This window comes from Atractosteus spatula, chromosome 8 (assembly GCF_055471065.1).
Source record: "Atractosteus spatula isolate fAtrSpa1 chromosome 8, fAtrSpa1.hap1, whole genome shotgun sequence".
In the NCBI taxonomy this organism is placed as follows: domain Eukaryota; kingdom Metazoa; phylum Chordata; class Actinopteri; order Semionotiformes; family Lepisosteidae; genus Atractosteus; species Atractosteus spatula.
The window spans coordinates 2,591,164-2,617,153 of NC_142713.1; the positions used below are offsets into that span (position 1 = coordinate 2,591,164).

At 52.5% G+C, this 25,990-nt stretch overlaps 1 protein-coding gene across 1 annotated transcript in view; it reads left to right on the plus strand.

Annotated features, from left to right (window-relative positions):
- Nucleotides 1-25,990, plus strand: part of LOC148829064 (vesicular glutamate transporter 1-like) — a 42,886-nt gene that overhangs the window by 8,520 nt on the left and 8,376 nt on the right. Inside the window, exons 2-8 of the mRNA XM_088922718.1 lie at nt 11,706-11,961; nt 15,923-16,041; nt 16,781-16,895; nt 19,351-19,438; nt 20,561-20,647; nt 21,119-21,261; nt 24,480-24,629. Of these exons, the coding sequence (XP_088778844.1) occupies nt 11,706-11,961; nt 15,923-16,041; nt 16,781-16,895; nt 19,351-19,438; nt 20,561-20,647; nt 21,119-21,261; nt 24,480-24,629 (958 nt within the window). The remainder of the gene's footprint in view (nt 1-11,705; nt 11,962-15,922; nt 16,042-16,780; nt 16,896-19,350; nt 19,439-20,560; nt 20,648-21,118; nt 21,262-24,479; nt 24,630-25,990) is intronic.

Consider the following 25,990-nt stretch of genomic DNA (forward strand, 5'->3'; position numbering starts at 1 on the left):
TTCTCCCTCAGGTGTAGCGGGGTGGTACCATGCTTTGTCACCTTCAACTTTAGCCCTGCTGTATTGCACTGCTATGTCCTGCACCACTGTGTTGCTAGGTCTTACTCAGCTTGAACTACAGCAGGCCGTAGTAGAAGTGTTTTGAAGGGTGTGTGTGTGTGTATTGGTATGGTGTAACAGTGTGTGGATACAACGGTGTGACTTATTGGGTTTTCCCAAGCTGACGCAGTGCGTATGTGTGTGTGTGCACAATGTGTATTTGTTGTGTAAGCATCGGTGTGTGGCTTTGCAGGGAGTGTTTGTGCAGTGTATACCCCTACACAGTCAGCGTGTGCGCTGTCTATAGACGTGCATGGTGACCGCATTGTTAACGCGCAGACCAGGCAGTGTGTGTTTGTGATCGTGTGCCACTGAGCGAGAGGCTGGGCGTGCGGTGTGTGTGTGTGTGTGTGTGCGCGCGTGCGCGTGAGTGAAGGTCGCGCAGTGTGGGCCAACAGTGTGAGGCGAGCTCGTCACACTGGGACACATCTCACCACTGAGACCCAATCTGTTCACTGGAGAGCACGGCCCACAGGAAGGAGAGACAGAAGACAGCAGTAGTGAGAAAATGAATCGGACACTCCGAGCTCATGCATAGTGTTCCTACACGTAGCAGGACATGTATTGCACGATAGATGAACAGCATTATGCAACCTCTCTCTCTCTCTCTCTCTCTCTCTCTCTCTCTCTCTCTCCTTTGCTCTCTCTGATCCTCTTATCTCTGGATTATGGAAGCTCATCTGTGAATTTAATATAAAAGGAAACAAAGGAAAAAAATCATGTCATTTCTTCATATATCTGTTCACCTATCTCTCTCTCTCTCTCTCTCTCTCTGACTCTTGTCATTCACTCTGTATTAACCCCTCTCTCTCTGTGCAGTGTTAATGTACTGGAGTGTCCAGTCAGTGTGTCTGTATTAACCCCCCTCTCTCTCTCAGTGCAGTGTTAATGTACTGGAGTGTCCAGTCAGTGTGTCTGTATTAACCCCTCTCTCTCTCTCTCAGTGCAGTGTTAATGTACTGGTGTGTCCAGTCAGTGTGTCTGTATTAACCCCTCTCTCTCTCAGTGCAGTGTTAATGTACTGGAGTGTCCAGTCAGTGTGTCTGTTTTAACCCCTCTCTCTCTCAGTGCAGTGTTAATGTACTGGAGTGTCCAGTCAGTGTGTCTGTATTAACCCCTCTCTCTCTCAGTGCAGTGTTAATGTACTGGAGTGTCCAGTCAGTGTGTGTGTATTAACCCCTCTCTCTCTCAGTGTAGTGTAAATGTACTGGAGTGTCCAGTCAGTGTGTGTGTATTAACCCCTCTCTCTCTCAGTGCAGTGTTAATGTACTGGAGTGTCCAGTCAGTGTGTCTGTATTAACCCCTCTCTCTCTCAGTGCAGTGTTCATGTACTGGAGTGTCCAGTCAGTGTGTGTGTATTAACCCCTCTCTCTCTCAGTGCAGTGTTCATGTACTGGAGTGTCTTTTGTCTTTATAAGTGTTTGATCTCTCTGTCTCTGTGTCCTCTCTGGATATTTCATTAATAACACCTCTCTCATATAATGAGCACCGAAGCCCTTCAGGTCACATTAGCGATCATCTAGTAAGTTTGTTTCAAATGAGCTTTCTGATTCCCCCGTCAGCCTCGCCTCCTGTAGACGCCTGTAGCCATTACTCATCAAACTGCACTAACTGGGAGGTGATAGTAATGAACTACCCTGGGGGGGGGAGCTCGTTGTTTTAGTCAAGGCAGCTGTGCTGTGGTTCGTTAGCCAGGCGTTCCTTCTGCTGCCTGTCCTGCCCTGTCCTGTCCTGTCCTGCCCTGTCCTGTCCTATCCTGTCCTGTCCTGTCCTCTGCAGGGGTGTTAGCCACTCTGAGTGTTGATCGGTTCATCAGTAAGTAAAAGTAGCGTTTTTATCAGTCACTGAGTCGGACTACAGCTCTGAAGCTTTCAACCTTCAGCGTCTGAAAGGGACTATATACATTTCAGTGCATTACTAGAATGGTTCTATTTATTCTTCTATTAATATACATATTTCTGAGCACTTGTGTTCACTTAAATTCGTCCTTCGGATGAGACGTAAAACCGAGGTCCTGACTCTCTGTGGTCATTAACAATCCCAGGGTGTTTCTCGAAAAGAGTAGGGGTGTCACCCCAGTGTCCTGGCCAAATTTCCCCCCTGACCTTTACCCCTCATGGCCTCCTAATAACCCCCCTCTCTGAACTGGCCTCATCCCTCTGCTCTCCTCCCCACTGAGAGCTGGTGTGTGTGAGAGGACTGGAGCATCATCCAGGTGGGGCTGCACACTGGTGGGGGTAGTGGGATTCCCCCTGACCTGGGAAGAGCTCTGAGTGGAGTATCCAGAAAAGCGCTGTATAAGTGTAAGCAATTATTATTATTATTTAGAGAAGTTGCTAATACCCCCACAAAAATTATATTTCTGGGGGACAGTAAGAACTACTCTAGCAGATATATAGTTAATTTGAAATGCAAAAATAACTTCTGTGTGCTCAAGAACTACTGTATATGATCACTATGTAATTATCAGGTACAGCAGAAAGTCCTGACCACAACAAATGAAGGCAAGAAATATTCATTCTTTTAATAAACGTTTGAGCATGTTTTAGCCTCAGATCATCTTCCTAGATTCCTGTTTGGGATAGGAACTGGACTTCGGAATGACCAGACAGAGTCCATGTTTACTCCAGAATTAAAATGATGGAGCTCTCTCGTGGTTATAAATTTGCATTATAATCGCAATATCTGCTGTTCGTTATTTATGGACGATGACATTTCATTTCTGTCCTGAAAATAAAATATTTAAGACTCTGGAGAATATAATAACTTAGGTCTGGTCAGATTTCGGATCCCAGCAGCTAAGCAAGGCAGTGTCTGGGGTTTCAGAGACTATAAGGGAAACCAAGTTGTTTCTGTAGGTGTTATTAAGATCACTTTATTGTCCATTTACAATGTCTCGCATGAGGAATGTGTCGGGGGATCAGGTATCCTGCAGATCCCTCCACTGTGTCCTTTCCTAAGGGAAATTCTCTGGCCGCTCATGTGTATATAAGATCAGATCAGACCACTCTTTTGGCCAGATACAATGTTAATACTGACGCACTGGCTGGACAGCGCCAGAATAAGATCAGATCACTCTATTGTCCAGATACAGTGTCTTGCATGAGGAATGTGTCTTCTCGCAGACCCCAGCTCGCTCTCCATGAGACACACAGACAGGGAGAGAAGCTGGGGGTCAGAGCACAGGGTCGGCCATTTATACAGCACCCCTGGAGCAGCTGGGGTGAAGGGCCTCGCTCAGGGGCCCCAACGGAGTAGGATTCCTCTGCTGGGCCGTGGGATTCAAACCGGCAACCTCCCAGCCACAGGCGCAGATCCCGAGCCCTCCCTTGTTCTGCACTCATCTCTCACACCTGCCTGCGGTTCCTGCCCCCCAGTCCTGTACGAGCCAGGCGTTCCTGCCGATCCGGGCTCAGCTCTGGAAGACGGACCCCCGGAAGCCCGCCTGCCCGCGACTCCAGGAGGGGCTCGACGGCACGGGCTTCGCCACGGCGCCCTGCCCTCCTGGGTCCGGGACTGGGAGCGTCTGGTCTCGTGACCCCCCTTTAATTCCCCCCCGACCCTCCGCCGGATCCCGCTCCGGCTTTTAACTCTGTCTGTGTCAGGATGGATCCCCCGGTCTTGGACGTTTGCCACACCCCTGGATTCGCCTCGGACCCCCTCGGACTGTCTGCCTCGGCCACACCTCCCCCGACACGCCCCCTGTTCTCCTGCCAGCCCCCCTGCATGCCTTCCCCCCCCCCCCCCCCTCCCGTTCTCCTCCTCACTCCTCCCCGGATTGCGCTGTCTGCACAGGGTCCTGACAGACCGCTTCGTGAAAAACGGGAAGAGGGGGAGACGCTGGGGTCCTGGGCCAGCGGAGCGACCCACCCCCCTCAAGGACGCGCTGTAGGCCGTCTCCCCTCCCTTTCCGGAGGAGCTCACTGGGAAGCCTGGCGGCCTGACATCACGCCGCATTCCATCGGGATGGAGCCCAGCTCCGAGTACGTGCTGCAGCATGCCTCCTGCCGGAGCAGGACGAGGGCTGGCACGTTCCGGGCGGATCTCCTCCGGGCGCGGCCGTGCTCGTCCCGAAGAGTTCCTCTTTTTTCTCTTCTGCGGATGGGGGAAGCAGAGGTGGGGGGGGGCTCATTCTGCTGGGGACAGCAGCTCTCTGGTCGGGGACGCTCCCACAGCCCACGCGCTCCGACACCCGACCTCAGCCTGCTGCAGAACGCTGCGGACGAATCCGGAAAGGCGCCCGGGAGACGAAACAACAACAAAAAAAACAACAACCTTTCTGTAAAATAAAACCCCCCAACGTCGCTAGGTCTGCCACCAAAAATGGAACACAAACCCCACAGCAGTCTGAGGGAAGAGCACAGGACCGGCCGATACAACAGACCTGGGAGTCCCAGGGCTGGACAGCCCGTTCGCAGAGATCGCTCCAGAACGAGCGCGGGTCCGTTTTCTGTCATGCCCCACACTCTCCCTCGCAAACGGCGTTCCATCCCTGTCACGCCCCACACTCTCCCTCGCAAAGGGCGTTCCATCCCTGTCACGCCCCACACTCTCCCTCGCAAACGCCGTTCCATCCCTGTCACGCCCCACACTCTCCCTCGCAAACGGCGTTCCATCCCTGTCACGCCCCACACTCTCCCTCGCAAACGGCGTTCCATCCCTGTCACGCCCCACACTCTCCCTCGCAAACGGCGTTCCATCCCTGTCACGCCCCACACTCTCCCTCGCAAACGCCGTTCCATCCCTGTCACGCCCCCACACTCTCCCTCGCAAACGCCGTTCCATCCCTGTCACGCCCCCACACTCTCCCTCGCAAACGCCGTTCCATCCCTGTCACGCCCCACACTCTCCCTCGCAAACGCCGTTCCATCCCTGTCACGCCCCACACTCTCCCTCGCAAACGCCGTTCCATCCCTGTCACGCCCCCACACTCTCCCTCGCAAACGCCGTTCCATCCCTGTCACGCCCCCACACTCTCCCTCGCAAACGCCGTTCCATCCCTGTCACGCCCCACACTCTCCCTCGCAAACGCCGTTCCATCCCTGTCACGCCCCACACTCTCCCTCGCAAACGCCGTTCCATCCCTGTCACGCCCCACACTCTCCCTCGCAAACGCCGTTCCATCCCTGTCACGCCCCACACTCTCCCTCGCAAACGCCGTTCCATCCCTGTCACGCCCCCACACTCTCCCTCGCAAACGGCGTTCCATCCCTGTCACGCCCCCACACTCTCCCTCGCAAACGCCGTTCCATCCCTGTCACGCCCCACACTCTCCCTCGCAAACGCCGTTCCATCCCTGTCACGCCCCACACTCTCCCTCGCAAACGCCGTTCCATCCCTGTCACGCCCCACACTCTCCCTCGCAAACGCCGTTCCATCCCTGTCACGCCCCACACTCTCCCTCGCAAACGCCGTTCCATCCCTGTCACGCCCCCACACTCTCCCTCGCAAACGCCGTTCCATCCCTGTCACGCCCCACACTCTCCCTCGCAAACGCCGTTCCATCCCTGTCACGCCCCACACTCTCCCTCGCAAACGCCGTTGAATTCCCAGAGCCACTGTTTCACAGTCTCGTTCCTGATTGAACCCATCACATTCTCACACGCACCAGATTCCACAAATTCTCACTCCCGAGCCAATCATCCAATCACACCCCTTTCCTTTCAGTATTTAAACTCCCCTCCCACACCTCCCCCCCCCCCCCCCACTATTGAGAAGCCTCTTGCAGTATTCTCCAGTCTGCGTTTCCAAGCCTTTGACTGATCTCCTGTTACTAATCTTTCCTCGTGCCTTTTGACCTCGCCTTCTGGATTCTGTCTTTTGGATATCTCTCGTTACCAGACCCTTTGCCTCCCTAATTGGCCAAGCCTTTGGATTTGGTCTTTTGGATCGTCCCTTTGCTACTCTGTGTTCTGTGGGATTCATGGTCACGCATAAGGATCCTCCAATTCTACCTATAGGTTCCCTGACATCTTCAAGGCCACAGTCTTGTCCGTCTGACCCCCGCCTGCGCTGACAGACCCCCAGTGTCTGACCCGGGAGGGATGTTTGACTGTTAATTCAAAGTGCGGACTTGAACCCCCCCTGGACACCCGGCACTGAGGCTCTTCGCATAGACGGGACTCAACGAGCTCGCCTTCAGCTCATAATCCACAGCAATCGTAGCTTTTGCACAATTTTTCTGATTTGTCTATGTTCGTCGGGTTTCTTTCCCCGATCGCAGCGCATTGAGGAGAAGGTCTGGTCTGCTACTACTTTGTCGACCTCCAGGCTCATGGAACATACCTGGAACGTACCTGGCCAGTCCTCCCACTTGGAATGGACCACACTAGCCAGCGTTTCGGTGGAGGGTGGAACCCTAAAGTGCTTTACGTTTGTCATAATTCAAAACTCATCGACTACAGCTGCATTGACGTCTTCGTCTCGCCTGCTTTTACATTGCTTTCTGCCGTAGTGCACTTAATGTTTTGGAGAGCTGAAAAGTATCAGGGTGAAGGTGCTGAAAACTAGCCCTAACTCTGCCCCAGAGCGTAGGTACAGGTATGTAGAGTATATGCTGTATATTAGGGACAGCTCCCAATACAGACTCCAGACTCCAGACCACACTAGAGGAACACGTCCTTACACACTCTCCAGACTATATATACAGTACATACAGCTCCAAATACAGACTCCAGACTCCAGACAGTGTGTATACCACACTAGAGGAACACGTCCTTACACACTCTCCAGACTATATATACAGTACATACAGCTCCTAATACAGACTCCAGACTCCAGACAGTGTGTATACCACACTAGAGGAACACGTCCTTACACACTCTCCAGACTATATATACAGTACATACAGCTCCTAATACAGACTCCAGACTCCAGACAGTGTGTATACCACACTAGAGGAACACGTCCTTACACACTCTCCAGACTATATATACAGTATATGATATACAGTACATACAGCTCCAAATACAGACTCCAGACAGTGTGTATACCACACTAGAGGAACCTGTCCTTACACACTCTCCAGACTATATATACAATATATGATATACAGTACATACAGCTCCAAATACAGACTCCAGACAGTGTGTATACCACACTAGAGGAACACGTCCTTACACACTCTCCAGACTATATATACAGTACATACAGCTCCTAATACAGACTCCAGACTCCAGACAGTGTGTATACCACACTAGAGGAACACGTCCTTACACACTCTCCAGACTATATATACAGTACATACAGCTCCTAATACAGACTCCAGACTCCAGACAGTGTGTATACCACACTAGAGGAACACGTCCTTACACACTCTCCAGACTATATATACAGTACATACAGCTCCAAATACAGACTCCAGACTCCAGACAGTGTGTATACCACACTAGAGGAACACGTCCTTACACACTCTCCAGACTATATATACAATATATGATATACAGTACATACAGCTCCAAATACAGACTCCAGACAGTGTGTATACCACACTAGAGGAACACGTCCTTACACACTCTCCAGACTATATATACAGTACATACAGCTCCTAATACAGACTCCAGACTCCAGACAGTGTGTATACCACACTAGAGGAACACGTCCTTACACACTCTCCAGACTATATATACAGTATATGATATACAGTACATACAGCTCCAAATACGGACTCCAGACAGTGTGTATACCACACTAGAGGAACACGTCCTTACACACTCTCCAGACTATATATACAGTATATGATATACAGTACATACAGCTCCAAATACAGACTCCGGACAGTGTGTATACCACACTAGAGGAACACGTCCTTACACACTCTCCAGACTATATATACAGTACATACAGCTCCTAATACAGACTCCAGACTCCAGACAGTGTGTATACCACACTAGAGGAACACGTCCTTACACACTCTCCAGACTATATATACAGTACATACAGCTCCTAATACAGACTCCAGACTCCAGACAGTGTGTATACCACACTAGAGGAACACGTCCTTACACACTCTCCAGACTATATATACAGTACATACAGCTCCAAATACAGACTCCAGACTCCAGACAGTGTGTATACCACACTAGAGGAACACGTCCTTACACACTCTCCAGACTATATATACAGTATATGATATACAGTACATACAGCTCCAAATACAGACTCCGGACAGTGTGTATACCACACTAGAGGAACACGTCCTTACACACTCTCCAGACTATATATACAGTACATACAGCTCCTAATACAGACTCCAGACTCCAGACAGTGTGTATACCACACTAGAGGAACACGTCCTTACACACTCTCCAGACTATATATACAGTACATACAGCTCCTAATACAGACTCCAGACTCCAGACAGTGTGTATACCACACTAGAGGAACACGTCCTTACACACTCTCCAGACTATATATACAGTACATACAGCTCCAAATACAGACTCCAGACTCCAGACAGTGTGTATACCACACTAGAGGAACACGTCCTTTCACACTCTCCAGACTATATATACAGTATATGATATACAGTACATACAGCTCCAAATACAGACTCCGGACAGTGTGTATACCACACTAGAGGAACACGTCCTTACACACTCTCCAGACTATATATACAGTACATACAGCTCCTAATACAGACTCCAGACTCCAGACAGTGTGTATACCACACTAGAGGAACACGTCCTTACACACTCTCCAGACTATATATACAGTACATACAGCTCCTAATACAGACTCCAGACTCCAGACAGTGTGTTTACCACACTAGAGGAACACGTCCTTACACACTCTCCAGACTATATATATGATATACAGCACATACAGCTCTTGATAGAGACTACAACAGTGTGTGTTGTTTCAATTAAGGGTAAATTTAGCTCAAAGGAGATTTTAACAAGCAAGCAGCATATGTTTGTCTCCTAGTTGGCAATCTGTTCGTTACTAACGAGGTCCTGCCTAATTAGCGCAGGTACAGGCACTGCAGTCTCTTCGCAAGCGGGGCTGCTGAACTGCACAACGTGCTGTAGTCCATCCTCTGCCTCTGTGCTGGGCTGTGCTGGTTTTCTTATTTTAAGCAGTATTGATACAGCGCCAGGGGGCCGGAGAGATGGGGGGGAGGTTGTGGGAGAGAGCTTAACTTCATTTCCGGAAGTGTAGGTTTCTGTACTAATCTGTGGGAGTGTGTCTGTGAGAGAGAGAGAGAGAGAGAGGGCATGACCTCTAGTCTCTCAGACCAGCACAAACACAAATCCCTTTAACAGGAGAAAGTCTCTTAACAGCGGGACTTGCTGTCTGTTGTATCGTATTGACAGTGTATCAAGGAGCTGATCTGCTGATGACGTGTTGCTTCAGGGTGTCAGTTTGTCAGTGCGTCTGTCTCTCGGTGTGCTGATGACAGTGTTGTTGTTTTTTGTGCGGTGTGTAACTCCGTCGGTTGTGCGGATCAGACGGCTTGTGAGTCAGCGTTGCACCGAATGTCACTCTGGGAACGGTCGTCTCTTCCCCTCTCCCGTGGCTCTCTGTGGACGGAGCAGGGAGAGTCAGTCAGTCCGTCCTGTGTTAACGCGTCTCTGTCTCGGTGTCACACTCCGGAGGGGATCAGCTCTAATCCTGCCCCGCGCTGTCTGCCAGTAACTCACACACGCTCAGGGAGAGACAGACACAGGCCGGGACACAGTGAGGCTGACCGGGAGAGACAGGGAGTGAATAATTCATGGATTATTGTCAGAAACAAAGTCCTCGGATCATCAATATTTAATCAATAAGAATAAATCTGAATTATCTTTGGAGAGAGAGTGGGTTCATTCTATCCTAGTACAATCATTAACTAAAGTATCAGACAAATTTATCTGTCTGCAGCATCCGCAGTATTAACTGTGTGTATCAGTGTTTATCTACAGTCTCTACAGTATCTACAGCTCTGTATCTGTAGTATTAACTGTGTGTATCAGTGTTTATCTACAGTCTCTACAGTATCTACAGCTCTGTATTTGCAGTATTAACTGTGTCTATTGGTGTTTATCTAGATACAGTCGATACAGTAGATACAGTCTCTACAGTATCTACAGCTCTGTATCTGCAGTATCAACAGTGTTTATCTACAGTCTCTACAGTATCTACAGCTCTGTATTTGCAGTATTAACTGTGTCTATCGGTGTTTATCTAGATACAGTCGATACAGTAGATACAGTCTCTACAGTATCTACAGCTCTGTATTTGCAGTTTAACTGTGTCTATCAGCAGTGTTTATGTAGAGTGTCTACAGTATCTACAGCTCTGTATCTGCAGTATCAAGTGTTTATCAGCAGTGTTTATGTAGAGTATCTACAGCTCTGTATCTGCAGTATTTACAGTAAAGTCTGTGTGTAGAATACGTATCTAGTATGAGATTGTGTGCTCAGCAGGTCTGAGGGCCCAGATGGTCTGAGCTCTGCTTTCTCAGTAAGACTCCATACATAATGATCTCCACTGAGAATTTCATTAATCTTCCTCTCTCCCCTGTCAGTGTGTCTGTATTAACACCCTAGTGCAATGACAATGTACTATAGTGTCCAGTCAGTGTGTCTGTATTAACCCCTCTCTCTCTCAGTGCAGTGTTAATGTACTGGAGTGTCCAGTCAGTGTGTGTGTATTAACCCCTCTCTCTCTCAGTGCAATAATAATGTACTATAGTGTCCAGTCAGTGTGTCTGTATTAACCCCTCTCTCTCAGTGCAGTGTTAATGTACTGGAGTGTCCAGTCAGTGTGTCTGTATTAACCCCTCTCTCTCTCAGTGCAGTGTTAATGTACTGGAGTGTCCAGTCAGTGTGTGTGTATTAACCCCTCTCTCTCTCAGTGCAGTGTTAATGTACTGGAGTGTCCAGTCAGTGTGTCTGTATTAACCCCTCTCTCTCAGTGCAGTGTTAATGTACTGGAGTGTCCAGTCAGTGTGTGTGTATTAACCCCCCTCTCTCTCTCAGTGCAGTGTTAATGTACAGGAGTGTCCAGTCAGTGTGTCTGTATTGACCCCTTTCTCTCTCTCAGTGCAGTGTTAATGTACTGGAGTGTCCAGTCAGTGTGTCTGTATGAACCCCTCTCTCTCTCAGTGCAGTGTTAATGTACTGGAGTGTCCAGTCAGTGTGTCTGTATTAACCCCTCTCTCTCTCAGTGCAGTGTTAATGTACTGGAGTGTCCAGTCAGTGTGTCTGTATTAACCCCTCTCTCTCTCAGTGCAGTGTCCTGTCAGTGTATTAACCTCTCATTGGTACCAAAATATTACCATAGCTTTTATGAAAATGCGCTGTAGCCTGTTCACTCTCTCTCTCTATCTGCCCCACCAGCAGGGGGAGCACTGTGCTCTGCTGCTCACTCACTCTCTCTCTATGTGCCACAGCCTGTCCTACTCTCCCCCACCAGCAGGGGGAGCCCTGTGCTCTGCTGCTCACTCTCTCTCTGTGCCACAGCCTGTCCTACTCTCCCCCACCAGCAGGGGGAGCCCTGTGCTCTGCTGCTCACTCTCTCTCTGTGCCACAGCCTGTCCTACTCTCCCCCACCAGCAGGGGGAGCCCCGTGCCCCGGTGGCACTGCTGCTGCTGTTGCTCACTCACTCCGGCTGTGTCCCGCAGGGCGCTGGAGAAGAGGCAGGCCAACGGGGAGACCATCGAGCTGTCGGCGGAGGGCCGGCCGGTGGAGGTGGCGGCGGAGAGGGACCTGCCGGTGGTGGACTGCACGTGCTTCGGCCTGCCGCGCCGCTACATCATCGCCATCCTCTGCGGCATCGGCTTCTGCATCTCCTTCGGCATTCGCTGCAACCTGGGCGTGGCCATCGTCAGCATGGTCAACAACCACACCGAGTACCGGGGCGACAAACCCGTGCTGAAGGTGAGGGCGGGGGGGGGGGGGACTGTCTGTGTGGAGTCTGCGTGTTCCTGTTGGGTCTCCTCTGGGCTCCCACAGTCTGGCGTCGATTCCTGAGACCATACGGGCCCTGGGGTGCTGTCTGTGTGGAGTCTGCGTGTTCCTGTTGGGTCTCCTCTGGGCTCCCACAGTCTGGCGTCGATTCCTGAGACCATACGGGCCCTGGGGTGCTGTCTGTGTGGAGTCTACGTGTTCCTGTTGGGTCTCCTCTGGGCTCCCACAGTCTGGCGTCGATTCCTGAGACCATACGGGCCCTGGGGTGCTGTCTGTGTGGAGTCTGCGTGTTCCTGTTGGGTCTCCTCTGGGCTCCCACAGTCTGGCGTCGATTCCTGAGACCATACGGGCCCTGGGGTGCTGTCTGTGTGGAGTCTGCGTGTTCCTGTTGGGTCTCCTCTGGGCTCCCACAGTCTGGCGTCGATTCCTGAGACCATACGGGCCCTGGGGTGCTGTCTGTGTGGAGTCTGCGTGTTCCTGTTGGGTCTTCTCTGGGCTCCCACAGTCTGGCGTCGATTCCTGAGACCATACGGGCCCTGGGGTGCTGTCTGTGTGGAGTCTGCGTGTTCCTGTTGGGTCTCCTCTGGGCTCCCACAGTCTGGCGTCGATTCCTGAGACCATACGGGCCCTGGGGTGCTGTCTGTGTGGAGTCTGCGTGTTCCTGTTGGGTCTCCTCTGGGCTCCCACAGTCTGGCGTCGATTCCTGAGACCATACGGGCCCTGGGGTGCTGTCTGTGTGGAGTCTGCGTGTTCCTGTTGGGTCTCCTCTGGGCTCCCACAGTCTGGCGTCGATTCCTGAGACCATACGGGCCCTGGGGTGCTGTCTGTGTGGAGTCTGCGTGTTCCTGTTGGGTCTCCTCTGGGCTCCCACAGTCTGGCGTCGATTCCTGAGACCATACGGGCCCTGGGGTGCTGTCTGTGTGGAGTCTGCGTGTTCCTGTTGGGTCTCCTCTGGGCTCCCACAGTCTGGCGTCGATTCCTGAGACCATACGGGCCCTGGGGTGCTGTCTGTGTGGAGTCTGCGTGTTCCTGTTGGGTCTCCTCTGGGCTCCCACAGTCTGGCGTCGATTCCTGAGACCATACGGGCCCTGGGGTGCTGTCTGTGTGGAGTCTGCGTGTTCCTGTTGGGTTTCCCACAATCTGGAGTTGATTCCCGAGATTATAGACAGAGCAGCAGCAGAGGTGCTACGGGACAGTACGTGATATTGACTTACTGACTTTAAAAAAATTATTGAAGTAAAATCGCGTCAAATGCTCAGTCAAATTTGCCTCGTTATCAGGAGATTGTATCTGGTCGGCAGGGTGGTGCAGTGGTCAGTATTGCCGCCCCTCCCAGCGCTGGGGCCCTGGGTTCGGCTGCCGGGGAGCTGTCTGTGTGGAGCCTGCGTGTTCCCCTCGTGTTCCTGTCGGTTTCCTCTGCGCTCTGAGGCTTCTTCCCCGCCGTCTGGCGTCGACTCCCGAGACGACAGGCGGAGCGGCATCAGAGGCGTGCTACAGGACAGTCCGTGTGTTCAATTTAAATAAAACCGACGTCAAAACGTAAAATATGGTAGTGAAAGAGCTCGAGGGCTTCGGCAGTGCTGCCTTCGTCGCGGTAGATCGGAGGGAGTAGGCGTTCAGCCTCCAGTCTCCCAGGAGCAGACTCTGGCCTGGGTTTAAAAGAACACGAGACCAGGGCAGACACAATAAAGAGGGGCCCCTCCCACGTCTCGGGCACGCCCCTCTCCCCTCATCCCCAGCAATCAGCGGGACCCCCCCCCTGCTTTTCAGAGCAGGTCAAATCCTACTCTCACCCACCTCCAGCCAGCCAGGGTCTCCGCCCCCCTGCCTCCAACACTACGTGTCCCGTGGTGGTGGGAGGCTGGAATAGTTTGGGCAGAGCGGTGGCACTGTGGCTTGGGATCTGCGCCTGTGGCTGGGAGGTTGCCGGTTCGAATCCTGCGGCCGGCAGAGGAATCCTACTCCGTTGGGCCCCCTGAGCAAGGCTCTTCACCCCAGCTGCTCCAGGGGTGCTGTATAAATGGCTGACCCTGCGCTCTGACCCCCAGCTTCTCTCCCTGTCTGTGTGTCTCAAGCTGGGGTCTGAGAAAAGACACATTCCTCATGCAAGAAACTGTATCTGGCCAATAAAGTGATCTTAATCTGCCCGGTTGTGCTGCTGGGATCAATATGCAGGCTTATTTTAAGACACAGCTGGATGAGATCCTGGGATCAATGTTCTGTTAAACAGGCTGCATCAGTTCAGCTGTTGTCCCGTGTAGCCCGGCTCTTGTGTCTCTGGCGGTTTCTTTGGTGATGGTTCAGGCCGCCCCCAGTGTCCCGTGGGCTGTGACAGGCAGGCTGCCCTTCTTCAGCTCAACTCAATTCAAGGTGCTCTAGTAGCAGGACCGCTGGGTACAATCGGTGTTGCCGAAGCAATTAAAAATAATGAAATTCACACTAAACAAAACGGAAAATAAAAGTCAAATAAAATCTACAGACATATTACAGACATTTACAACAAAGACGTATCATAAAATATTGACGTATACTGTAGACAGAAGGAGCGTTATTGAGAGACAGGCTCACTGTCTGTTCCTCAGGCTGGGACAGGAGATCACACACTGTATTATTATTATTGAGAGACAGGCTCACTGTCTGTTCCTCAGGCTGGGACAGGAGATCACACACTGTATTATTATTATTGAGAGACAGGCTCACTGTCTGTTCCTCAGGCTGGGACAGGGGATCACACACTGTATTATTATTATTGAGAGACAGGCTCACTGTCTGTTCCTCAGGCTGGGACAGGGGATCACACACTGTATTATTATTATTGAGAGACAGGCTCACTGTTCCTCAGGCTGGGACAGGAGATCACACACTGTATTATTATTATTGAGAGACAGGCTCCCTGTCTGTTCCTCAGGCTGGGACAGGAGATCACACACTGTATTATTATTATTGAGAGACAGGCTCACTGTCTGTTCCTCAGGCTGGGACAGGAGATCACACACTGTATTATTATTATTGAGAGACAGGCTCACTGTCTGTTCCTCAGGCTGGGACAGGAGGTCACACACTGTATTATTATTATTGAGAGACAGGCTCACTGTCTGTTCCTCAGGCTGGGACAGGAGATCACACACTGTATTATTATTATTGAGAGACAGGCTCACTGTCTGTTCCTCAGGCTGGGACAGGAGATCACACACTGTATTATTATTATTGAGAGACAGGCTCACTGTTCCTCAGGCTGGGACAGGAGATCACACACTGTATTATTATTATTGAGAGACAGGCTCACTGTCTGTTCCTCAGGCTGGGACAGGGGATCACACACTGTATTATTATTATTGAGAGACGGGCTCACTGTCTGTTCCTCAGGCTGGGACAGGAGATCTCACACTGTATTATTATTATTGAGAGACAGGCTCACTGTCTGTTCCTCAGGCTGGGACAGGAGATCACACACTGTATTATTATTATTGAGAGACAGGCTCACTGTCTGTTCCTCAGGCTGGGACAGGAGGTCACACACTGTATTATTATTATTGAGAGACAGGCTCACTGTCTGTTCCTCAGGCTGGGACAGGAGATCACACACTGTATTATTATTATTGAGAGACAGGCTCACTGTCTGTTCCTCAGGCTGGGACAGGAGATCACACACTGTATTATTATTATTGAGAGACAGGCTCACTGTCTGTTCCTCAGGCTGGGACAGGAGATCACATACTGGGCTGCCAGTTCCACTGAGTTCCCTCCTCCCTCTCCCAGTAGGATTGGAGCCTGTTGTGATTCTTGCAGGTGTGGGAACTCTGGGACTAGATTTCTGAATTTGGGGAAGAATGTTTCTCTAATCCCAGAGGATCTGTCACAGTGCAGTAGGAAGTGCACCTCTGTCTCTATTTCTCACCTATTCCCTCTCTCTCTCCCTGCTCCGTCTCAGAAAGCCCAGTTTTCCTGGGACCCCGAGACCGTAGGGATGATTCACGGCTCGTTCTTCTGGGGGTACATCGTCACGCAGATCCCTGGGGGATTCATCGCCCAGAAGTTCGCTGCCAACAGGTGTGTCTGTCTCTCTGTAAGTGTAAGTCCTGTCTGTCTGTCTGTCAGTACTGCCTGTCCCACAGCAGGGGGCGCTAGTCTGTCTCTCACACCCTTTGTCAGAGGTCAAGGGTCAATCTGCAGAGTGAGAAGAGCGTTTACAGAGAATCCTCTCCATAGCTGAACTGTTCAAAGGACAGAACACAAAATACATGTCTCTTTCCTTATCTCCCTCTCTCTCCTGTCTCTGTCCCTCTCTCCTCTCTCTCTCCTCCCTCTCTCTCTCCTGTCTCTTTCTCCCTCTCTCCCCCTGTTTCTCTCCTCCCTCTCTCTCTCCCTCCCATCTCTCTCCTCCCTCTCTCCCATCTCTCTCTCCTGTCTCTCTCCCTCTCTCTCTCCCGTCTTTCTCCTCCCTCTCTCTCCTGTCTCTGTCCCCCTCTCTCTCCTCTCTCTCCTCTCTCCTCTCTCTCCTCTCTCCTCCCTCTCTCTCCCTCCCCCCTCTCTCCCCTCTCTCTCCTCTCTCTCTGTCCCCTCTCTCTCTCCTCTCTCTCCCCTCTCTCTCTCCCCTCTCCCCCCTCCCTCTCTCTCCTGTCTCTCCCCTCTCTCTCCTCTCTTTCTCCCCTCTCTCTCCTCTCTCTCTCTCCCCTCTCTCTCCTGTCTCTCCCCTCTCTCTCCTGTCTCTCTCCTCTCTCTCTGTCCCCTCTCTCTCTCTCCCTCTCTCTCTCCTGTCTCTCTCCTCTCTCTCTCTCCTGTCTCTCAGGGTGTTTGGTTTTGCCATAGTCGCCACCTCCACTCTCAACATGCTGATCCCCTCGGCTGCCCGGGTTCACTACAGCTGCGTCATCCTCGTCAGGATACTGCAGGGACTCGTGGAGGTCTGTCTCTCTCGCCCCGTGAGCCTGTCTGTGTGTCTGTCAGTCTGTCTCTCTCGCCCCATGAGCCTGTCTGTGTGTCTGTCAGTCTGTCTCTCTCGCCCCGTGAGCCTGTCTGTGTGTCTGTCAGTCTGTCTCTCTCTGTGATTGGGTGTCCGTATGTCGGTCAGTCTGTCTCTCTCTGTGATTGGGTGTCTGTGTGCCGGTCAGTCTGTCTCTCTCTGTGATTGGGTGTCTGTGTGCCGGTCAGTCTGTCTCTCTCTGTGATTGGTTGTCCGTGTGTCGATCAGTCTGTCTCTCTCTGTGATTGGTTGTCCGTGTGCCGGTCAGTCTGTCTCTCTGGGAGCCTCCCTGTCGGTCAGTCTGTCTCCCTGGCTGCCTCTGTGCCTTTCCCTGTCGTCGTTGTGTTTGTCAAGTATTAGAGTTACTGAAATAGTACCGATACACGATGAGGAAAATGTCACTCAGATTCTGAGATTCTCTCAGGCTGCAAATCACTCCCAGAGAGAGAAGGTTCCTGATCCAGGGCAGAAAGAGAGTCGGTCAGTTCCTAGTCTTGAATCCAAGCCACTCACCGACAAGCTGAAGGACTTTGAGCTAATACCCCTCCTGAGGTCCACCAGCGAGCCAGCGGGCAGCCATCCCAAGGGATAAACTGGCAAACCCAGGACAGGAGGCGGACAGGAAACAGGAGACACTCCGCACCAAGTCCAGCGTTTTCCCTCCGGGTCGACGGGGTAGATCGGAGAGTTTTGAAATGAAAGTCCAGGCCCCCCCCCTGCTCTCTCCCTGGTGCCTCCTCCTCCCCCCTGCCCCGAGGAAGAGCCCTCCCCATGCGGGGTTCGGACGGCCTGGGCTGCCAGTCTCCCGTCCAGCGGGACCGCGCGTCATTTTCAGATCGCGCCCCCACTCTGCCTTGATCGGGGCTGGTCTGACAAAACCGCACAGCGGGGGCTCCGGTGAAAGTTGGGGAGCAGGTCAGACCCTGATCTCGCCCAGCTGCGCACGACGGCCAGGGTTCCAGCTTATTCTCCGGCGGGTGCGAAGCTCCTCTTCACCGCCAGGTGAGCTGGGCTGCTCAGGAATGGCTAAGGAGCCTGAGCTCCTAATTTGCCTGAGCTACTAAAATGACTTCAAGCTTCCGAAGTTTTTGCTTCCGATGTTTGTCCTCGCTCTGTGTTGGTGCCGTGGGTGCGATTGGACGGGGCGTGGGCTCTGTGGCTCAGGACCTGTGCCCTGTGGCCGGGAGGTTGCCGGTTCGAATCCCGCGGCCCAGCAGAGGAATCCTCCTCCGTGGGGCCCCCTGAGCGAGGCCCTTCACCCCAGCTGCTCCAGGGGTGCTGTATAAACGGCTGACCCTGCGCTCTGACCCCCAGCTTCTCTCTCCCTGTCTGTGTGTCTCATGGAGAGCGAGCTGGGGTCTGCAAGAAGACACATTCCTCATGCGAGACACTGTATAGGGCTTAATAAAAAAAACAACATCAAAGAGGTTGGAGTAACAGCTGCTTACTCTACTCTCTCTGTGAACCCCCCTTCGGCCGCTGATCTCGCCCCACTGCGACTCAGCCCAGGAACAGCGCAGGCGTCACGTCTGTCTGCTGTCGGTCTGTCGGTATGGAGAATTCGGGGGCGAGGAACCTGGAGACTCTTCGCAAGAGCGAGGAATTAGAGATTTGGGTTTTTTTTTTTGCAACCATTCCTTGACGATTATTGGAGTTTACAGAAGTGCATTTGCGATTGGCGTGGCCACGTTTGAGACTGTAAGAGCACACTGACTGTATGTGCGAGTGCACTGAGACTGCAGGTTAATCCATACAGTATGTGATTATCGAAGCCACAGGGACTTACAATGATAGCGCTTCGAGTTTGTCTGACGAGGGCAGACTTTAACGCTGATATCCCTGCGCTGTTAGGCTGTAGCATGTGTCTCACTGCTTACACTAATAATAGCTTTTACATGGTTTAAAAATGGATTTCAATTTTCTTTGTTTTGGGGTTTTTTTTTGGATGTGGCACCTGTCGTAACACTTTGCAACAAATCACTTTCACGAGTTGCTAACGTCTGTATGTCGACACATCTAGGAATTGAGCGTTTCTGAACGCTGACAATTACAATGTCCTGGGAGTGGTAATGAGAAATTCATGTTTTAATTATGTGATGGATGCACCCGGACTGTAAATTTGAAGTTACTCTTTTTGGAACAAACCTTGCTATGTTGTTAAACACTAAAATCTTGGGATCCTTCGTAAAAAGAGCTGGACGTTGATTGGCTCTTGATTAACAAATATTCATAAACAAAATGTGTTATGGTCTCTACTGGGTTTGTAATGCTGTGCTGAACTACTGTATACGTGATCGTGACTGTGCCATAATCTACTGATGTCATAATCCGTGCGATGATGTCGTGCTGAACTCTTCTGATGATGTCACTGCTGTCTACCTTTTTCCTCACGAAAGGGTGTCACCTACCCAGCATGCCATGGGATCTGGAGCAAGTGGGCTCCGCCCCTGGAGAGAAGCCGACTGGCTACAACGGCGTTCTGCGGTGAGAGACTCGACCACGAAAAAGTCGCGTTTGCTGCGCTGGGAAGTTTATCCTCCTTTCTCTAACTGGCATGCCTCTGTGTCTCGAGTGGTGCTGTCCCTGTTCTCTCTAGGTCTGTTAGGTCAAAGGTCAGAATCTTGCTCTCTATATGGGAACGCAGTTTCTGTTGAGACAGTGGATGAGGGTGGATGTCTACAGCTGGGAGTTGTCCACCATGAGGCAGAGGTGGGGAAGGCTGTGGTTCTTCTACAAAGGTGAAAATTGACTCCTTGAACGATCAGACCTTCGTAGTTTAAGAGCTGGGCAGGAGGCAGATGGACTCAACAGGGCTCCAATGTAGTAATTATTCCTAAAACTTATATAGCGCCTCTCTGGACCCTCCACTCCGAGCTCTTTCCAGGTCAGGGGGAATCCCACTACCCCCACCAGTGTGCAGCCCCACCTGGATGATGCTCCAGTCCTCTCACACACACCAGCTCTCAGTGGGGAGGAGAGCAGAGGGATGGAGCCAGTTCAGAGAGGGGGGTTCTTAGGAGGCCATGAGGGGTAAAGGCCAGGGGGGACATTTGGCCAGGACACTGGGGTAACACCCCTACTCTTGTCGAGAGACACCCTGGGATTGTTAATGACCACAGAGAGTCAGGACCTCGGTTTTACGTCTCATCTGAAGGACGGCGCCTGTTTACAGTCTAGTGTCCCCGTCACTGTACTGGGGCATGAGGACCCACACAGACCGCAGGGTGAGCGCCCCCTGCTGGCCCCACTCACACCTCTCCCAGCAGCAGCCTCAGCTTTCCCAGGAGTCTCCCCTCCAGGTACTGGCCAGGCTCACGCCTGCTGGGCTCCAGTGGGGTTTGTCAGCTGGGAGCTGCAGGGGGACACGGCTGCTGGGTCAACAGGGAACAGTAGCCAGTGAAGGATCTGGGAAGCCAGAGGGGAGTGTTGACCTCCAACGGCCAATCGCCACTCCCATGAGGAGACGGGGAACTGATCGCGGGCGCTGACGCGTGTCGCCCGTCACCCGCCTATAGGACTCCAGACTTTATGGCCATCATGAGCTGTGTGTTCGCAGCTGCTCCAGTCCGCTCCCACAGCGTCCCTCTGTGTCCGTCTGTCCGGCAGGCTCGTACGCGGGGGCGGTGGTGGCCATGCCGCTGGCGGGGGTCCTGGTCCAGTACTCCGGGTGGTCATCCGTGTTCTACGTCTACGGTGAGTCCACTGCGTCGCCGAGCTGCACGCTGTGGTGCAGGACACCGCTGTACAGTGCAGAGCAGGGCAGCGAGACAGGCTTGTTCACCACACGGGACTGTCCGCTGCTGCGTCTGTCTCCATTCTAGGGGCAGTGCGCTGGCTCTGTGGCTCAGGGTCTGCACCTGTGGCTGGGAGGTTGCCGGTTCGAATCCCGCGGCCGGCAGAGGAATCCTACTCCGTTGGGCCCCTGAGCGAGGCCCTTCACCCCAGCTGCTCCAGGGGTGCTATATAAATGGCCGACCCTGCGCTCTGACCCCCAGCTTCTCTCCCTGTCTGTGTGTCTCATGGAGAGCAAGCTGGGGTCTGAGAAAAGACACATTCCTCATGCAAGACACTGTATCTGGCCAATAGAGTGATCTGATCTTATTCTGGCGCTGTCCAGCCAGTGCATCTGTATTAACAGTTGGAATGATCCCCCTCACCGCGCAGGGAGTTTCGGGGTGCTCTGGTACCTGTTCTGGATCCTGGTGTCGTACGAGAGCCCGGCCGCCCACCCCACCATCTCCGAGGAAGAGCGCAAGTACATCGAAGAGAGCATCGGCGAGGGGGCCAGCCTGGTGAACCCGCTGCAGGTAGGGGAGGTAGCCCACCTGTCCGCTGGCCAGCCCCATAGTCCTCCTGTCCACTGGTCATCCCATAGTCCACCTGTCCACCTGTCCACTGGCCAGCCCCACAGTCCACCTGTCCACCTGTCCACTGGCCAGCCCCATAGTCCTCCTGTCCACTGGCCAGCCCCACAGTCCACCTGTCCACCTGTCCACTGGCCAGCCCCATAGTCCTCCTGTCCACTGGCCAGCCCCACAGTCCACCTGTCCACCTGTCCACTGGCCAGCCCCACAGTCCACCTGTCCACTGGCCAGCCCCAAAGTCCATCTGTCCACCTGTCCACTGGCCAGCCCCACAGTCCACCTGTCCACCTGTCCACTGGCCAGCCCCACAGTCCACCTGTCCGCTGGCCAGCCCCAAAGTCCACCTGTCCACCTGTCCACTGGCCAGCCCCAAAGTCCATCTGTCCACCTGTCCACTGGCCAGCCCCATAGTCCACCTGTCCACCTGTCCACTGGCCAGCCCCATAGTCCACCTGTCCACCTGTCCACTGGCCGGCCCCATAGTCCACATGTCCACCTGTCCACTGGCCAGCCCCATAGTCCACCTGTGCACTGGCCAGCCTCATAGTCCACCTGTCCACTGGCCAGCCCTTTAGTCCACCTGTCCACTGGTCATCCCCATAGTCCACCTGTACACTGGCCAGGCCTCTGGTCAGCCTCTTAACCCACTTATTCATTCATACAATGGTCAGTCTGTTTAGTCCACCTGTCCTGCTGGGAGACACACTCACACACTCATAGGCTCATTCACACTCACACACACTCACATGCTCTCTCACACTCAAACACAAACTCAGTCACGCACTCATGCTCAAACTTACACACACTCGCATGCTCACACATACATTCACACTAATTCACTCTCACACTCAAACACAAACTCAGTCACACACTCATGCTCAAACTTACACAGACTCGCATGCTCACACATACACTCACACTAATTCACTCTCACACTCAAACACAAACTCAGTCACACACTCATGCTCAAACTTACACACACTCGCATGCTCACACATACACTCACACTAATTCACTCTCACACTCAAACACAAACTCAGTCACACACTCATGCTCAAACTTACACACACTCGCATGCTCACACATACACTCACACTAATTCACTCTCACACTCAAACACAAACTCAGTCACACACTCATGCTCAAACTTACACACACTCGCATGCTCACACATACATTCACACTAATTCACTCTCACACTCAAACACAAACTCAGTCACACACTCATGCTCAAACTTACACACACTCGCATGCTCACACATACATTCACACTAATTCACTCTCACACTCAAACACAAACTCAGTCACACACTCATGCTCAAACTTACACACACTCGCATGCTCACACATACACTCACACACTCACTCATCCTCACACTAATTCACTCTCACACTCAAACACAAACTCAGTCACACACTCATGCTCAAACTTACACACACTCGCATGCTCACACATACACTCACACACTCACTCATCCTCACACTAATTCACTCTCACACTCAAACACGCTCCCATACACACTCGCACACTCGCACTCAAACCCCTGCACACTTACACTCACTCACACTCACTCATCCTCGCACACTCACACCCTTGCACACTTACACTCACTCATCCTCACACAATTCAGTTCAATCCCAGGTGCTTTATTAGCATGACCGACGGGTACAATCAGTGTTGCCAAAGCAAATAAAAATAATGAAATTAACATGCACTCACTTACACTCACTCACAAACTCACACCCTCACTTACACACTCAGAATCACACTCACTCACTCACTCTCACACTCTCACTCACACACCCTTGCACACTTACACTCACTCACACTTACTCACGCTCACACACACTCACAATCACACACTCACACACACACACCCTTGCACACTTACTCACACTCACACTCACCCTCACAGCCTCGCTCACACACTCACACTCACACACTCACCCTCACAGCCTCACTCACACACTCACCCTCACAGCCACGCTCACACACTCACACTCACACTCACACACTCACCCTCACAGCCTCACTCACACACTCACCCTCACAGCCACGCTCACACACTCACACTCACACTCACACACTCACCCTCACAGCCTCACTCACACACTCACCCTCACAGCCACGCTCACACACTCACACTCACACTCACACACTCACCCTCACAGCCTCACTCACACACTCACCCTCACAGCCACGCTCACACACTCACACTCACACTCACACACTCACCCTCACAGCCTCACTCACACACTCACCCTCACAGCCTCACTCACACACTCACCCTCACAGCCACACTCACACACTCACAATCACACACTCACACACACACACCCTTGCACACTTACTCACACTCACACTCACCCTCACAGCCTCACTCACACACTCACCCTCACAGCCACACTCACACACTCACAATCACACACTCACACACACACACCCTTGCACACTTACTCACACTCACACTCACCCTCACAGCCTCACTCACACACTCACCCTCACAGCCTCACTCACACACTCACCCTCACAGCCTCGCTCACACACTCACACACTCACACTCACACTCACCCTCACAGCCTCACTCACACACTCACACACACACACCCTTGCACACTTACTCACACTCACACTCACCCTCACAGCCTCACTCACACACTCACACACACACACCCTTGCACACTTACTCACACTCACACACTCACCCTCACAGCCTCACTCACACACTCACACACTCACACACTCACACTCACACTCACACACTCACACACTCACACACTCACCCTCACAGCCACGCTCACACACTCACACTCACACACTCACACACTCACACTCACACACTCTCACTCACACACCCTTGCACACTTACACTCACTCACACTTACTCACGCTCACACACAGCCTCACTCACACACTCACCCTCACAGCCTCGCTCACACACTCACACTCACACACTCACCCTCACAGCCTCACTCACACTCACCCTCACAGCCTCGCTCACACACTCACACTCACACACTCACCCTCACAGCCTCACTCACACACTCACCCTCACAGCCACGCTCACACACTCACACTCACACACTCACCCTCACAGCCACGCTCACACACTCACACTCACACACTCACACACTCATGACATGGGCCGTCTTCTCTGCAGAAATTTAAGACCCCATGGAGGAAGTTCTTCACCTCCATGCCCGTCTACGCCATCATCGTGGCCAACTTCTGCAGGAGCTGGACCTTCTACCTGCTGCTCATCAGCCAGCCGGCCTACTTCGAGGAGGTGTTCGGGTTCGAGATCAGCAAGGTACCGGGGACAGTACAGATCAGTACAGCACAGACACGCACGCACACAGCACAGACTCGCACACACGCAGCACAGACTCTCTCACACACACAGCACAGACACGCACGCACACACAGCACAGACACGCACGCACACAGCACAGACTCACACACACACACACACACACAGCACAGACTCGCACACACACAGCACAGACTCTCTCACACACAGCACAGACTCTCTCACACACACACACACACACACACACAGCACAGACTCACACGCACACAGCACACACACACACACACAGCACAGACTCACACACACACAGCACAGACTCTCTCACACACAGCACAGACTCACACAGTACAGCACAGACTCTCTCTCACACACACGCACACAGCACAGACTCACACACACACAGCACAGACACGCACGCACACAGCACAGACACGCACGCACACAGCACAGACTCACACAGTACAGCACAGACTCACACACACACAGCACAGACTCTCTCTCACACAGCACAGACTCACACAGTACAGCACAGACTCTCTCTCACACACACGCACACAGCACAGACTCACACACACACAGCACAGACTCTCTCACACACAGCACAGACTCACACACACACACACACAGCACAGACACGCACGCACACAGCACAGACACGCACGCACACAGCACAGACTCTCTCACACACACACAGCACAGACTCACACACACACAGCACAGACTCTCTCACACACACACGCACACACACGCACACACACACAGCACAGACTCACACACACACAGCACAGACTCTCTCACACACACACACACAGCACAGACACGCACGCACACAGCACAGACACGCACGCACACAGCACAGACTCTCTCACACACACAGCACAGACTCACACACACACAGCACAGACTCTCTCACACACACACGCACACACACGCACACACACACAGCACAGACTCACACACACACAGCACAGACTCTCTCACACACAGCACAGACTCTCTCACACACACACAGCACAGACTCACACACACAGCACAGACTCTCTCACACACACACACACACACACAGCACAGACTCACACACACACAGCACAGACTCTCTCACACACAGCACAGACTCTCTCACACACACACAGCACAGACACGCACACAGCACAGACACGCACACACACAGCACAGACTCTCTCACACACACACAGCACAGACACGCACACACAGCACAGACACGCACACACAGCACAGACTCACACACACACACACACACGCACACAGCACAGACTCACACACACAGCACAGACTCACACACACACACACAGCACAGACTCTCTCACACACACACGCACACAGCACAGACTCACACACAC